Here is a 14,832-nt window from a genome sequence, read left to right on the forward strand (position 1 = left end):
AGCTAGAATAAGCTAGATATGAAAATGTCATGGTTGAGCCCCAGCTGGCAACTAAGCACCACCTGGCCGCTCGCTCACTCCTCCCCCTACCCGGTGGGATGGGGAAGAGGATCAGAAGAAAAAGGTAAAACTCATGGGTTTGGATAAGGACAGTTTCCTAGGACAGCAAAGGAGGAGGAAAATAACAACAACAATGCAAAGTGGCTGATAGACGATGAAATTTGCTCACTGCCCAGAACCTGATGCCCAGCTCGTCCACGAACAGTGATCCCCCCTCTCTGGCCAGCTCCCTCCTCTATATACTGAGCATGAAATCATATGGTACGGAATATCCCTTTGGCTAGTTTGGGTCAGCTGTCCTGGCCATGTCCCCTCCCAGCTTCTTGTGAAAATTAACTCCATCCCAGCTGAAAACTAGGACAGAAAAGAACATACTGAAAAAGCATTATGTGAATTTAGTGATGCCGATCAACAGACAGAAACAATTTTCAGTTCTTCTCTCAAGGAGAACATCAATCAGCTGCTACAGCCAATCTCATCTGCTGGAAAAACCAATCTGGCTAACACAGCTGACCTGAAATTGCACTCAAGGCTTAATCAAGCCTTTCAGGAAGGCACAAAGAAGTCTTAACTTTTAGCCCCTCTGCTGAGTTCTCTTGGTGAATGAATTAGAAGGTTTAAGTTTCAAGCAGATGGTTATTAACTCTGGTGTGCTTATCATAACCTTCATGTTAAAAAACAGTGAAGGTCAATTTCCAGACCAATTCCCATATTTTAAATCTAAATGACAGAAAACAAGTATTTATTTATTTAATGTTATTACACTGAATGGTTGACAAAATTGCCTTGTATTGCTATATAAAAGATGGGTTTATTCAGATATAGCAAAATACTTGGTAGATCACAAAACTCTGTCCCTACAAATACAGATGAGCAAATGTCTAAAACTATCTTCACAGCCATTCACCTCTCAGTATTATTTAGTGCTGGTGAACAATCAAAAAATTTATTTACTTACTTGAAGAGAAATATCAACATTCATTATAGCTGATCATTCAGACAGGAAAATCATACAGAAGATAAAAATCACTGCAGATAAGTGCTATCTTCCAATTGCTAATATTCTAATATCTAGAATAATAATGAGAACATGTAAGTTTTGTCTCTGAGTATCTTATGAAGAGGAGTGTCTCCATTTCTTCCCTTTTCACAGCAAGGAATATTGCAACACAGAAATCTGGAATGACTTCATAAAGATTAAAGAGTAAATCAGAGATGAGCATTAAAACAAGATCTCCTGGCCCTCAGAGCTGCATTTCATCTGTGGGACCCTCCTTAACTGAGCAGAGTATCACCATTTTGTAGTTTCAAAATCCGATTCCTTTAGTGAGAAGAGGCTGTTCCCCTGTAGTTCCTACAGAATCTGCAGATTTTTTTTTTTTTTAAAAGGATTGGCCAAAATCTCTATATTTCAGTACCTTCAGACTCTAAAGATAGAGAGGAGCCCAAATCTTGATGTTCCTAGGGGATCCTATGCATCAATCCAAAGCAAAAATCTCTGACACTGATTGTATGAAATTGAGGCTTCGATCCATCTCTGTGTAAACACTTTGCAGTTGAGTATACCACTTTGAAACGTTTTCTAAACGTGAAACATGCATTCCAACCCATCTACATCGTCAGATAGTCTGGATTCCTTAACAGCAAAAGAATCCAAGCAGATATTAGACAAACATTTCCCAACGTATTGAGAAAAAAGAGCAAGTTTTTGGACCAATAAAATTTCAACTACCTAAACCAGCAAACTATTTTCATGTGTACTTTTGTAATTGCACAGGGGACATTTATGGGAAACCAGACTCTTAGTATATTATCATCATTGGTTTTGCAAACTATATTAGTTCAGACAACAAGCAAAATGGATTTCCAAATTTCACTACAAATAAGAAAATTGAATCTCTGTGAAACTCCTTTATCAACTAGTTATTGAGGCTCTTTGTTTCTGTCTCCTCCATACCAACATACCATTCTGTCAATAGAAAATAATGTATGCTGCATTATGATTTGCAAGACAGGACTTTTCACCTACAGGTTTCACCAAGAAATGAGCAAGTATTTTAGATACCTGTATGACACTAGTCCACATTCATTTTGACAGTGAAATGCACCTTACATCTCCTAGTCTTCTTTGAGCATCTCAGCTAGAACCCATACTGTACGCTTTCCTACACAGTACCCACCAGATGTTTAACATAAACATTGAACGAAATAGTTAATTTATAATGTCACCAGGGTTGGCTTGAGGCACAGGCTAAGTAGGCAAGTTCCTAAACTCTAGGATCTAAAGTGATACCAAAGCACCAAGCCAACAAGGCTGTCACCAACAACAATTTCCCCATCGGGAAATGTCTGTGTGTCCAATGTGTGCAGCAGATTCCAGTGTTTCTCATATATAAGTGGTTTTATGCATATCACACAGTTACAGGATTATCACTGCAATAGCTACTATTTCACCATCCCTGAAACATGACTGCAAAGGACTGTGGTTTGTACATGAAGTTGAAAGGAATCTGCTGAGCACATGAAGAGGATAAGGTAAAGATAGTGCTATTTCAAGTTGCAAGATGTGCTAATGAGACTGTCAAACTCTATCCTTGCCTAGATATGCCAAGCGCACCTAAGGCCAGCCCTGAACCTATGTTACCAAGTTATATTTATTTTAAAAGACTACATTGAGGGACTGATCCAAAACCCACTGAAGCAAGCAGCCTTTTTTTACCAATAGTCTTCAGAGGCATTTTGGGTCTGGCCCTAATATTGTGTTAATATTCAAACCCAGAAGTAAATAATTAAAGAAATGTATTTATCCGAAAGGGGGGTGGGTGAAATTTCATTTATATCGCATCTTTACATGTAAGTAAGCATTCTAGGCATGTTAAATAATCACTGCACGCACATGGCTAAATACAACTGATAAGCGCATAAACCCAAGCAAACCCCAAGTCTGTAGCATTAGTCAAATACTAGTTACAAAGCCAGAGGAGCACTGCAAAGCCAAAAAGGCATCATACAGTCAAGGCAATGCTTAGAGTGCAGCAAATCATTATGAGGCAGCATAATGCTCAGCAACTACAAAAAACTCCAGGAAGAAAATAAATGGATAAGGCAGCATTTGTGCAGAAAAATATATATGGTCCTTTATTATTACCTTCAGAGATAGGACTAGGAGTAGACGCAGGAAACTGGTATGTAGGAGAATAAGGATTGTCTTCTGCAGCAGAGAAAAGCAGTGGATTTTGAGACTATCCACAGTGAAGTGGAGGTTCTGCTTCATCCCCCAATTTCCTATCACCATATGATTTTATTGCCTACTTCAATAATACTAGAGTAAATGGCATCATACTTTAAAAAAGATTAATGGATTAGCAAAGATTTAGTTATTTTATGCATCACACAAGAAGGTATACGGGCATAACTGAATTTTCAGCCAGTGTAACACATGTGTAATAGGAATCTAGACCTGAATCTAGTTACTATTAGGGTGCTATAGTACAGTTAACTGAAAGCACAAGACAACAGATACTCTGACTAAACTTCTGGTACCTTCGGGTTTTTGCTGGATTTCAGGAAGTTCAGGAAATATGTAGGTAGGGCAATAAGGGTTTTCTTCAGGAGTGTCTAAGGAGAGGAACATGATTTGCAAAAAGAGAAGAGAGAGGGCAGATATAAAGGGGAAGAAGGGCAAGACAAGAATCCATACAAGCTGCAGAACAGTCCCTCTCATGCTGATGTTCTAGCATGACACAACCTCGATGTCTCTTTGCTCATTGCTGCCTTGCATGTCTGGGCCCTGCGAGAGACCCTGGAAGCCAAGGGGACTGAACTCTTTCTTCTCCTCCTGAAGCATGGGCTCTGGCTGAGCTGAAGAACCTCTGTTAGGAGCACTGGGATTAGGAAACAGTTCAGTTCTTTCTCATTCCATCCAACACAGCATCTATATATGCAGAAAGCTTATCATGACAGCACCTGCAGCAGCAAATACAGCTCCAGTTTTGCATGCTCTTATGTTTTATTATATAAGCGCAGTTCTGAATGGCATTTGCCTGCACATCAGGCTGTTCAGAGGGTTCAGCTTGCAAATGCTACTGCAGTCATTTCTTACACAGAAGAACGAATGTGAGTGTACCAGCAGCCAGGCACAGAAGTGCCCCAAAGTAGGGGATTCCCTGAGAGTGCACCACTACAAAATTTGCAAGTGCTTGCCACATATTTAGACTTTGAAAGGAGAAAATTTGAGGTGTTGAAAAAGCAGAGTTCAGATTCTGAACTCACCAAAAATCAACGGAAACCTTGGTTTCAGTGAGCTTCAAATCAAGCTTTGTTATGCAGGTACTAAAGCTTTACAGTGTAAAGTTTTCTTTTGTGCACAGAGCCATTTCAGTGATAACCTACTATCCTTTAAAAGTGTGTGGGGTGAGGTTAGCTGCTATAACTGGAGTTCAGGGATCTGTTTTCTCTAAGTATAGAATTAGCAGGTTTCTGATCTCAAATAGTACTCTCGATTTCGTGAGGGCACTGCAGTTCACCTTTCAGAACAACTCAGACCTTTCTTTGGACTTCAGTGTTTTCTCACCTTTGACTTCAGAGATTTCAAATACAGTGGTTGAGTTCTGTGGTGCAGAGCAAACACTAGTTAACATAAAATGCTTTTATTTAACATCCAGTACAATTCTTCGCATGAATGAAACAAAACGTTATCAAGGTGGTCTTTTAAAGTAAATAAAAACCATCTGTGTTACAGTACCTCTATTTAGCTTGTGGATCTGTTTGAACATCGTCTTGTACCAGTCCTTCGATCTGTCTGTATTCTATTGAAAAAACAAATATACACATAATCACAACCATGAATTCTACCAGCCTTTCAAACTTCTTAAGAATCTTCCAGCAGTGAAAAAGGTTTACGCTCTGCTTCCTGTTTCATTTATTATCACTGACTACCTAAAAATCAAGGCTACATGAAATTCATGCCTTGAAATATGATTTCACTCAGATACATAATTTCATATGTAATGAAGCTACAGGCTTCACTCAAGTTACTAATAATAAAGCTTTACAGGGGTAGTTTGTAACCTGTGTAGAACTGTAGATTGTGTGGAAGGTCTTGCATATTAATCTGATTTCACATCTAAAAGTAAACACCTTGCCTATTTTAGTCACACATATCAATTTCTTAAGTTAGAAACATTTAGTGTTCAAGTCATTCCAGACACTAGTTGTAAGAATAGGTTAGTAATTCTTGTCATGATAATTTCCTCTCAGCACTGAACTTAAACATATTGTATAAGTGATATGTATAAAAGAGAATCTCCCTTAGCTGCTAAGTGTGAATGAAACAGAACAGAAAACAGTATTCTCAAATATGATGAAAAGAGATATTAATTCTTAAATTTTTCCTCCTGAGGCAGCTGAACCAGGTCATTGATAGCAAAGGGAAGCATTCATAATAAAATATGCTGGAACTAGAATTCTGTCTTCCCTTAAATCTCTGCAGTCTCTGGAGCTTTAGTAAATTCCACAAGTCCCAAGGTAGGCAGAATCTGGCCCAGGTTTTGTGTTTTCTTACCCTCAGTGGAATGCCAATATCATCGACAGAGGTATCAGCCATGTGCTTAGAGCTCTTGACAATGCTTCTCTTCTCCTCCATTGCCCTCTTCTCACTTGGCACTGTCTCCTGAACTGGCTTGTCCCATATACGTGCTGAATCAACTTTATCAGAAGCTAGTCTGTCTGGCACTGAATCTGGAAATGAAAATGGGGGGTTCTTATCCCAGCATTTCACCATATTCCACTCTTTGAAAGAAAAAATCCTAGCAAGTGGTTGATGAGACAGACTGTGTCACTGCTAGCTGTGGTTAGCATCTGGACTAAAGGAAATCTACCAAGAAAATGGTGCCAGCAAAAGCAGGCTACCATCTTTCAGGTCTCCATCTTCACACATCTCATGACAGTCTCAGCTGTCATGTATACAAGACAAGGGAAAATTTTGGTTTCAAGGGCTGTTTGGGGTTTGGGTTTTTGTGTCTTTTTGCTAATTGGCAATTCTGCAATCTTATTCTTCATCGAAAAGCATCATTGATACAATCTCCTAGACATCTTTTTCTGCTGGTGATTTCAATCTAAAGGAGCACCCTACAGGGCAGTGGGGCACTACTTTTAACAGCTTGCACTCACCTGCCTGACAATCCCCTTTGTCATAGTCAGTATACGACGCTTCCAATTCATCTCTGTGCTCTAACCAGAGTTTGTAAACAACAAATTACTCTCTTGCTTAGCATAAGTATTAATCCTCTTGTATATAAGTCTGCGTAAAGATGGGGGGAAACAACTAATTGCTCCAGACTGCCTTGCTTCCACCTGGAATTCCTTGATGCTGCCCAACTGACACTCAGACATAGCAGCAGGCACCACCACCACCCAAGGAACCGAGGGAGCTCAGGCTGTTCTGAAGATCTACTATGGTCTGGAGAGTTGCAGCACAGCAACACTTAGGCTCTGCTGAGGACTTTTTCTATGTGGATTTTCTGGAGAGGAAATATCTGTGATTTTGCAGTCTGCCTCATCAAGACTTTGCCATATCCTACCCTTTTCACATCACTGCATGCATTGGAAAGAGAGAGAGAGAGAGAGAGATATGTTTATTCACATGCACATCACCATACTGCCCAAAGCCATTAAACGTGCAGAAATTTGAAAGGGGCAGTTAGCAGAGGAAAGGCTCGTGCACAACAAAGCATTGGTCTGTTGGTACCTTCAGCAAACACAACTCTGCCCTGTGAAATTTAGTATGTGAAAGATTTGTGTTTGAGTGCTTGGTTTGAATTACCATCACACTTTAATTCTTCCTTCTCTTTAAGAAAAATGAAATAATGTTTATAAATGTTCAAAATGGGGCAAAGCATCTATTAAATCCTTGTTTAGCATTTTCATCCTATTTCCCCTCCCTGTGAAGGTGAGTGCACTGTCTTTTGGTCCTTTTGTGTCTCTGGTGTACAGGGCTCTCCCCATTTTGTAGGAAGTATTTGGTCCATTGACATTACTAAACTCCTTTCTAAGCCTCTAGAAACAAAGCATGGAAAGAGAAACTGAAACTAGACCATTCTTCCATGACATAAAAACCACAAAAAACAGGGGGAGAGGTGCCAGCCAGCAGCTTTGTGTGGTTGTTTCAGTCCATTGAGAGCAGGTGCAGACCCAGCTGTGCCACAACACACTTTACTCTTTCAGACCAAGGATCATTTGGGCTGTAACAAAGTGCTCTGTGGCTACCTCTAGTTCAGAAAACAAAGGAGTTCCTGATAATGAAGGGAAACACCTTGTGAAAGGAAAAACCAACAGGAAACCTCTCTCCAGACTTGCAGGCAAGCGTTAAACTCTGTGTTAAACAGTGGTGTCCAATGAGGCAATGCCTACACCAAGGGAAGAAGCTGAGAGAAACCTGTGTAAACTGTTATGCAGCCTGACACCTCAGCAGGGCGGCAGCAGAGAGGAGGGACGGGCTGGTGTCGCAGCCAAAGGAACCTGGTGGATGAAGTCGGACCAGGTCAGGTGCTGCCTCATGGAACAAGCTCTGCTAGTCCAGGGCCCATGCAGCAGAGCAAGATCACACAGTGTTGGCTTCTCTGTGTTTGTATTTGTGATACTTAAAGTGCTCAGGCACTCTTTGCAACTTTCTTCTCTCCCACCTCCCCGTTTACACCACCATAACCAAAGAATAGTAATATGGGTAAAGCAGTGCATAATGCGCTGCTCCTATAACACCCACTGCAGACTGAGCTACTTCTATTTGGGGTTTGGAGGGGGAAAGATGACCAGGAAAACAACTTGCTCTTCTTTCAAGGAGAGACTCTCACACTTGTTGCAAGAGCAGAGAGCTGCCCAGGGAGAGAAGGGTAGCACCACACGTGCATAGTTGCACACTACAATTTTATCATCTATTTCTTGACATCTGGCACAAATACTTCTGCTCTTGGAGTCATGCAAATACTGATTTTTATTTCTCTTTCTCACCTCTCACCACAAGCAAGACTAATTCTAATGGCTGTGTAGAGAAACTTGAGAATGTGCCCCAAGGACATGAACCTAAAGGCTCAAAAGACAGCCCCAAAAGTTAACTAGAACAATCAAACTGTATGTAAATTTCATGACTTAGGAGGAACAGACAAGTAATTTAGGGTTTTGGTATATTAACGTGTGGCCACACAGGTAGCATTTGGAGAAAAGACTGAAATCAAACATTCAGTGACCTGGACTAAGCCAGGACAAATATTTATACTCATTCCTTTGCAGTTCCTGGGAAGTGTGTTTGCTAAAGGTACTCCACAAGCTAACAAAGCAGCAGCTTTGCTCCAGCAAAGTCAGCAGTTGGGGGGTAGCAGACCTTTCACATCATACCTGCCAGGCTACTAAGCCTTTTTTGCTGTTCTGTGGTAAAGGGAGAAACAAAACAAAAAGAAACACAGAACAAATGGGTGAGACATAAACAGCAAGTGCTCTTGTGCTGCATTTCTGACAGGCAAGAAATACGCTGTAGACAGAATGGCAGCAGCTGCTGGAGAGAATCTGTTTTCAAATACCCTGTCAAAGTGACAGCCCACAGTCCCTTCTCCACACTGCAGCCTTGTGGAATACTATAAATCTCATGATGCAGTGACCGATACATTTGAAAAGAGCATTTTTTTTTAAATTTTTTTCTTAACATAAGAGAATGAAAAAAGTTGGACAGGAGACAATTTGAAAAACAGTAAAGACTCGCGGAGTCAACCAATTTGACAACTAATTCTGTTACCATTAGCATGAAATACATTTTGAAACAATAATGCTGTAGCATTTTGAAGGGATATAGGAAAGGATTGAGTCATTGGTTGGTCCTTGCTGAGTCTCATCACATACTGCCGAGCCACAGATTCAGTGATTTGCACACAGACGCAGCTTGATTAAGGCTTTGATTCTCAGAATGGTCCCCTTGGTTTAGGACCTTTCAGCACTGAGTTCCCAGACTAGGACATTTGTGGTATCTTCCAGTATCCTCGACCACCCTAAAGTTGATGCTTACAGCTGCTTTCTAAAGGGATGCCCAAATGACTTGCCAAAGTCATGGCTGGGAGTAAACCCAGGATTCTTCTCTCTCTGTTCTCTGCTCTTTCTACTCCCTAGCAATTAATCCTTTCATTTAAAGCATGAATGCCATTTGAAAAGAAGAAACTATTTTACTGACCTACAAAATACACTCTTGAAAGCTCATATTGTTAATACAAAGATTTAAAACTTTAATTATTAATCACACCTGTTATATATTCATAATAAATCATGCCATGCAATGCCGCCCAGGAAATAACTGTGCTTTGGGGTGGCGTGGGACACTTGCCAAGCAAATTTGCAGTAGGTAACAATCCTCCAGTTGTATGCTGTTTTCCAACAGAACCCTAACCCTTCACTAGGTATTTGTACTAAGTGGATCAACTTCAGCAGGGGAAACTGATATTTCTCCTCACTAAGTGCAGCTCCCTCACCCATATCTAGGAACTTTGGTCTTTAACCACAGCGCTTCTGCTCTGCTAACCACCAGTGGCAAGCTGTTTGTGTGCATTATGCTCACATGATAGCTGCCAACATATGAAACAAACCCCTACATGCAATGGGGAAAAGGAAGAGTTAACAATCTGAACCTGAAACGCAGATGGGAACCACCTGCCGTGGGGTTCAGTCTTCAAAAGAGGCCATCAGGAGTAGGCTGGTGTATGATGAGAAAGAACAGGAGATGCGAGTGAGGATGGTTTCAGCTTCAGCCGTCACTTTCACTAAGGAGAATTGTGTTCAGTCAATAAGGTCTCCTGACAAAAACATGTGGTTTAAAGAGTTGATGCTTGAGAGCTCTTTCCTATCTCTTCCTCCACAGAGGAGAGAATATCATGGATGAATAGACTTTTCGTGGAAAAAAAACCAAAAAATGTTTTTACATGAAGAAGAGGTTTCCTTTTCACTTGTGTGTCTGACTAGGAGAGAGAGCTGCTGACGGGTAGAAGCAGAAGAATCGGGAGGATCAGTGCTATTTCACTCTCCTGCCTGACCAGAGACAGCTTGTAGCCCCAGGCACACACCAGCTAACTCAGGCTTTCATCCTTGATCTTGTGTTCTGGGACTGCTTGCAAAGGCCAAAACCTCGTAGGCTTTTCGGAGAAAGGGTCGAGCAGAGGAATATAACTGCTGGCAACAGTGAAGGAATGATTATAGATGCCTTCAGAGTTCCCAGAGGAGGGAGCACTGGAGGAGAATAAGACTTGAAACCAGTAACAAAAGGGGAAGAGGAAACAAATATTTGAGTACGTTTAGTACAAAATAAAGGTGTCAAAAAGAGACATGAAGGGAAGAAATTCTTACTTTAGTGCTACGAATGAACAAGAAGATCTGAAATTACTTGTTCATAAGCATAAATTTTATCCAGTTGGTATTACTGAAATCCAGTCGAAAAAATTCTGAGATCTCCCATCACAACTTTCTGAGTAAGATCAAGCAGTCAAAAAAAGGATATAGTATAGTTTCTGTGCTTCAAATGCCATTACCTGCTTCTAAGTCTCTGATAGCTCCAAATCAAAGAGTCTTACATGCTTACAGATTAATGAACTAGCAGATAAAAAAATAGGAGAGTAGGTGATGTCTGCTACAACAGTCACTCTAGAGAATAAGAAAACCAGCTCCTTAAAGTAATCAATAATCCACTGATGAGAAAGCAAGCCAAATTATCCATCTGGAAGACTAACTAAACTACTAGAGATCTCAGACAGACAGCATTAAAATGACCTTGAAATTTCTAATTCAGAGGACATTTCATAGCACACAAGGAATTTATATTAAACCTCATCTTGTCACGAAGGAATTGATTTCAGCAAAAAAAAAAAAAAAAATCATTAACCATTCGGTGGAAGGTGGATCATAACCTAGTAACAATTTGTCACATGCCAGGAGACCAATCCAGTTTTTAATAGATAAAGTCCATAAAGATGAAACCAAATATGAATCATGTCAGCCAGGACAGAAATGTAACAGATAACTATGATCTGATAACCATTTAAAAACATTAAGTTAGCAAAAATAAATCTTAAAGCTATTAAGGGATAAAGCCTAGATAGGAATGGAAACATAAGGAACAGTAAGAAACCCTCAGTACATAAAAAGATGGAAAAGTAAGAAAATGCATACCTATGGGTATGTAACATATGCTAGGAAGTGAAAGAAAATTATAATGAAGTAAAAGAATTAACTGAATGTCTCAGAGACTCAAAAATAGGTTTTGAGGTATATGAATAATAAATAGAAACCTAGCAATCTTGTTCTTTTACCAAACAGGCACAATAGAACTGTTAATAAGAGAGCAGAAAAGATGACACATCTGATTACTATTTCCATTCTGCATTTGGGAAAAAAAAAAGAAAAAAAGAAAAGAAAAAAGTCTGACGTCCTACTCCCTGATGGAGAAATACTTTCCACTTCAACAGTAACTAAGGAGTATGCTGAATGACAACTGAGATCAGATGCTTGAAAATTAGCACATTCATACAAACTGTACTGAAGAGTTTTAGAGCAGTTTTCTGCTCTAAAGAGAGTAGTTATTGAAGAGAGCAGCTCACTGGACCATTAACATTCATCCTCGGTATGTCCTGGAAAACAAAGACGACTCCACAAGACAAGGAAGAAAGCAAATGTTGTGACAACCTTCAAAAAGCATTACTGTGAAGGCTGGGACAGCTGTCTGTCAAGTCAACAATAATGCCAGGAAAAAAAAATTGTAATGACTTATATGGGATTTTACTAATAAACATATAGTATGACACATGCAACATCAGTCAATACAGATTTATGACTAAGATGCCTTGTCAAATCAGTTTAATATGATTCTTGCAAATTGCAAGTTTGACTAATAAAGACTGAAAAATATATATTAGAATGGGATACATCACAGACTCAATCAAGTTGTTTATCAGGCCATGATCTATATCACAGTCAACAAAAATGTGATGAGAGAAGGCTCTTCAATCTATCAGGATACAGTATCACAAGTGCTAATGGTCAGAGGCAAGACATTCAGACAGGACAAATTGTTAACTGTGAAGATAATTAGTAAACAGAACAATTTCACATCAGTTGTCTCAGAGCCAGTGAGTGTGTATCATCATATACAGATTTGTTTCTCGTGCTCTTAAAAATCTACAGAGAGAAAATATCCTTGCGTAGTATACACTGAAATGCTCCAGATTCAATGCAAAAACCAACCAAAAGAGAATCCTGCCTTAAGAAAGTCAACAAAAAACTTTTGAGATAAAAAAGGCTGCCTCAAATAATATTTCCTCCTCTTGAAGCAGTTGAGGAATCCAGACACCCTCATTCAGAAGCACATAAGCAAAGCTGCTTCTGATGCTGGCAAAAAGGAAGAGATAACCAACTCATTACACCTATTATCAGCTGGGCTACAGTGAGGACACTATCTTCAGGATCAAAGACTGAAATCTGTTTTAAAAATGCACTGAAAAAGATACGTGGGAGGCTGCAACGAAGCACATTGATGCACACCTGTAATTAGAATGACTACAATATAAGGAGTGCAGGCATTGCCTCTATTTTCTGACTTTATTATTTTTTTTTCTTCGCTAAAGGTAAGTTGTAGCATTGTAGATTGAAACCTGCCTGTCCTGGAGTTTCCTAAGACCACTGGAAATCAAGGGAAATTGAACTGCATCTTTGTGGCCCTTTATAAGCTACGGTCTTTAGTCATGCGCAATGAACTGGGAGGCTGGGGTAATGCCAGTCATCAGGAGAACTAAAAAAGAGAAGCAAAGTTTTCTTCCAATGCCAGAGGTAAAGAGATGCAACTGTCCATTCAGAGGGAGCTGCTGTAAGGCAGAGAAAGGCTTAGATTAGTAAATGTGGGAGTGCTCAAACAAGGTTGTTTTGTAAACCTGGAACTCCAGGACTACTGCAGTATGAGTCTGAGTTGATCTAGTTATGGATAGAGGAATAAACTGTAAAGTTCAAACTTATGGGCAAATGGATTATTTACTTTAATTCTGCTGAGAATTCAAAGGTCAACTCACTCCACAGTAACTGAAAATGTGCCTGCTTTCACATGGCAGTAGCTGAGAAGTAACATATCCCCTTTTCCAGTGACTGAAAACCTACCTCAGCTACCTTGCTTCTACTGACAGATGAAAGTGAACATCCTTTTTCACCATGACAGGACTCCTGATGGGGGATAAGCTGTTACCTTGCAATAACTAATTCATATGTCCATAGCCCAGTTATAAGGCTGTTCCCCAACATCAGAGTGGCTTCTGATCCACAGGTTTCAATTAGAAGAAGTAGGCATTGTCCCACGCCTCTAACCTCTTACTCGCCTGCTGTATGCTCCAGTCACTACAACCTTCTAGAAGCAGCTTTGTTAGCTTACTAGCCTGGACTTAATTGTCCATGATGCACACATTCTCCAGTTCCTTGTAGCATAACAGGTTGCTCAGTTTGAGCCACAAATATCTATATGCAAGTCTCCTTACCTCGATTGTGCTGCAAGAGGACAATAGTGGGATTGACGATTGTAGTAGAGGGATAGGCAGAGGAAGACTTGTTGATTGAAGTGAAGGACGTTGGATAGTCAGTGCCAGTGCCAGGCTGGGACACTTCATTTAGCACAGGACCTGGGTCCTGAAAAGGAGAGCAACACATCATTAGCGGCATGCAGAAGGCTGCTACACTGGGAAAATCTGAAAAAAAAAAAAACCCAAACATTTTAAGCTGAATGAGAAGCATAATCACAGCAAATTTTAGTAAAAAAGGCACAAGCACAAGTGTTACCCTGCTCCTTGTATGTACCCTGCTCGTTGTTAATGCAATTAGTTTGCTAAGGCAGTACTATAATTATTTGGTGTTGGGTTGCACAACTCCAACCCCAAAAGAAGGCACTAAATTCATCTGGCAGACTCTCTGGAGCAAACACAGGGTGCCAGAAATGAGCAAGTCTGGTTGCGGGGGGAAGACACAGACATCTTCCCCCTGATACATACACACACAAACATTTGGTTTAAAAGTATTCATTTCATAGCAAGACATCAGACATGCAAAATTCATGCAATTCTGGAGTGAAACATTACTGCAGCTGGTTTGGTAAGGAAGGTCCAAGGAATAAGGTTAGCACCATGACTCAGAAGACAGTGTGACACCTACCTGTTTAAAATAATGAAATAAAAACCAAACAGAAACCCCCAAACAGATAGAGGGTAAAAAGTAGAACTCTAGCAAGAAAGATACTCAACGTGGCTTTGCCACTGGAGCACGGATAGCAAGATGCTCTTGCACTCCTAAAGCACCCAGTTCCATTATATGCTTATTTCAAATCCATCTCTGGTATCACCACAGCTCTGGCTGTTCTGTAGAAATAGAGGCTGTGTCAGCAGGGAGACTTTATAAACTAGTTCATCTTTGAAACATCTCAGTCCAGGGATACTGGGCTTTTCTTGGCAGTAAGGGGAAAAGATAAAGAAGGGACAATGACTAAGATTGTGTGTGCCAGTTCAGGCTGAGATTTTTAAAAGCTTCTTAAGGAAATTGGACACACAATTACCGTTAATGGGGAATGAGCATCCAAACAAAGAGAGTATGGAACAGCATACCAGATTTCTGCACTCCTGCTACTCCAGTGTCAGGCTGAAATGCTGCATGCCACTGATCTGTAAAATCATTCAGCATTCAGGGGGATTTTCATCGCTATTTAAAAACCCCACACCTGAA

At 40.2% G+C, this 14,832-nt stretch overlaps 1 protein-coding gene across 50 annotated transcripts in view; it reads right to left on the reverse strand.

The window, feature by feature from the left end:
- Positions 1-14,832, reverse strand: part of SORBS1 (sorbin and SH3 domain containing 1) — a 170,396-nt gene that overhangs the window by 39,456 nt on the left and 116,108 nt on the right. For 20 of the 50 annotated variants that reach the window (XM_075758501.1, XM_075758512.1, XM_075758506.1 and 17 more), the window contains 6 exons: positions 13,602-13,749; positions 8,452-8,481; positions 5,624-5,799; positions 4,805-4,868; positions 3,604-3,678; positions 3,209-3,271 (listed from right to left, as the gene is read on the reverse strand). In XM_075758501.1, coding sequence (XP_075614616.1) covers positions 3,209-3,271; positions 3,604-3,678; positions 4,805-4,868; positions 5,624-5,799; positions 8,452-8,481; positions 13,602-13,749 — 556 coding nt within the window. The remainder of the gene's footprint in view (positions 1-3,208; positions 3,272-3,603; positions 3,679-4,804; positions 4,869-5,623; positions 5,800-8,451; positions 8,482-13,601; positions 13,750-14,832) is intronic. The other 30 variants (XM_075758533.1, XM_075758535.1, XM_075758529.1 and 27 more) reach the window with 3 other exon arrangements.

This window comes from Balearica regulorum, chromosome 7, assembly GCF_011004875.1.
Source record: "Balearica regulorum gibbericeps isolate bBalReg1 chromosome 7, bBalReg1.pri, whole genome shotgun sequence".
In the NCBI taxonomy this organism is placed as follows: Eukaryota; Metazoa; Chordata; class Aves; order Gruiformes; family Gruidae; genus Balearica; species Balearica regulorum.